Here is a 2,160-nt window from a genome sequence, read left to right on the forward strand (position 1 = left end):
ACATATATATATATACAGTGAAACCTTGGGGTTAAAAAAGTTGGATCGCCTGAGATGAACAATATGCCGTATCGCCTCGTCTTCTTCGTCGTGTATACACGGCGCCGGCGTTAGCTGTTCGCTTGTTTCAGCGCGTCGCGGCGGAGACAAGGCGGCGGCGGCGGCGGCTCGTCACGCGGAGGAGGAGAGGACTTGTAAGGAGCATTCGTTTCTGACAGACGTGTCGGACGTACGTAAGATGGAGCAAGGCTTGCTCTCTCTACTCAACGATTTCCACTCCGGCAGGATGCAGGCATTCGGTACGACGACGGGGACGATGATGATGATGATGATGGTGATGATGATGATGATGATGATGATGATGATGATGATGATGATGATGATGATGATGATGATGAGGATGATGATGATGATGATGATGATGGTGATGATGATGATGATGATGATGATGATGATGATGATGATGATGATGATGGTGATGATGATGATGATGATGATGGTGATGGTGATGATGACGATGGTGATGGTGATGATGGTGTTGATGGTGATGATGGTGATGATGATGATGATGATGATGATGACTATGATGGCAATGATAAAACGATGATGGTGATAATGACGATGTAGGATGATAGCAAGAGCATTCGTTGATGAAGGTCGTGACCTCCCACTGACCCCGTGACTTCCCACTGACCCCGTGACCTCCCGCTGACCTCGTGACCTTTCGTTACAGGTGAGGATTGTTCGTTTGAGAAGATGGATCAGGTGAGAGAGCAGCAGGAGCGACTCGCTAAGCTTCACTTCGACCTTGACACCGAACTCGAGACACTGGGGTGAGTGTCGCCACCAGGGGGCATCACACGCGCTCGTTAGCTCGTTAGCTCGTTAGGATGACTATTAGCGTGTCTCGTCTCTCTCTCATCTCTACGTATATATATCTTATATATCGAATACTATGTATCTACTCGTGTTTACTTCTAGAAAGAATCCTGATATACCACGTATATTTGTTTACCACGTATAGTTATGTTGTTTTATTCAATTTATTTTATTATTTATATTTGTTTATGTATATTTCACGTTTATATCTTGACGTATATATATATATATGTAGATCTAGCACTGGTGACGTGTTGACTCTATTGACTCGCAGTGATACGTTCTTGTGTTTTACAGGATGGAAACGCCGAAGGCTCGATCGGTCGCCAACGAGAATCTGACGAAACTCGTCACGGATGTAAGTGTCGCTACCTAGCTGCCACTTGTTCTCGGGATTAGCCAGGGGGCGCTACCAGTAACACCTAGTAAGGAACGTTGTTTTTTCTCCCATTAAAATTTTTTGTTTTTGTTTCAGTTACAGGAACTGAGTCATTCCATGTATCCTTTACTATGCATCGCAGATGGCGCCACGTGCTTGTCTCCGATACTTGCTGCTACATGATTTGAGCGAATTGATTTCGATCGCATCGCTACGCTCCAGTATTATTCTCACTTCTAACGGTAATGTTTATCGTACATTAAGCTTACCTATTACAACGTAAGACTGTAGCAGGGAAAAAATTTCAATTTGTTTTTCGGGGGCTACTTTTCAAGCTCGCGTGCATGAAAATTGCACTTTAAAATTTGGTTTGGATTGAACTATGCAAATTTACGAGGGCTCTTTTTGGCATTTCGGGGGCTAAATCGCCCCGAGCCCCCATGTATTTTTTTCACTGGACTGTAGTGTTTTAACGTATGTGCAGGTTCTTGTCCTGTTGTTCCCACGCGTGTAAGTTAACCTGTGTAGTTAATAGCTGCCTGGCGCAGAAGTGAAAACACGAAAAACTTGGTCGAGAACTTATCGTCTGCGGATTGCGACGATGCCTCCACCAGGGGGCGCTACGTGTTCGTCTCCTTGACGACGGCTGCAGACAGGGCTTGCACTCTAAGGAGCCGGTGACGGCAGCGGCGGCGGCGGCGGCAGCGGTGACGATACAACATCATCCGCAGGACGAAGCGAGGAGCGAGCGGAAGCACCATCGTCATCATCACGGTCATCGCAGCAGCCACAGGACGAAGGAAGCCAAATAGAGATGCGGAGGGAGACAGAGAGAGAGAGAGAGAGAGAGAGAGAGAGAGAGAGAGAGAGAGAGAGAGAGAGAGAGAGAGAGAGAGAGAGAG

General features: G+C 46.7%; 1 protein-coding gene across 1 annotated transcript in view; it reads left to right on the forward strand.

Annotated features, from left to right (window-relative positions):
* Nucleotides 1-2,138, forward strand: part of LOC106810803 (coiled-coil domain-containing protein 28B-like) — a 7,172-nt gene extending 5,034 nt beyond the window's left edge. Inside the window, exons 3-7 of the mRNA XM_014814257.1 lie at nucleotides 132-299; nucleotides 734-833; nucleotides 1,177-1,237; nucleotides 1,355-1,377; nucleotides 1,911-2,138. Coding sequence (XP_014669743.1) covers nucleotides 132-299; nucleotides 734-833; nucleotides 1,177-1,237; nucleotides 1,355-1,377; nucleotides 1,911-2,070 — 512 coding nt within the window. The 3' untranslated portion in view covers nucleotides 2,071-2,138. The remainder of the gene's footprint in view (nucleotides 1-131; nucleotides 300-733; nucleotides 834-1,176; nucleotides 1,238-1,354; nucleotides 1,378-1,910) is intronic.
* The last annotated feature ends 22 nt before the right edge of the window (nucleotides 2,139-2,160 follow it).

This window comes from Priapulus caudatus, unplaced genomic scaffold, assembly GCF_000485595.1.
Source record: "Priapulus caudatus unplaced genomic scaffold, Priapulus_caudatus-5.0.1 Scaffold475, whole genome shotgun sequence".
Classification (NCBI taxonomy): domain Eukaryota; kingdom Metazoa; phylum Priapulida; class Priapulimorpha; order Priapulimorphida; family Priapulidae; genus Priapulus; species Priapulus caudatus.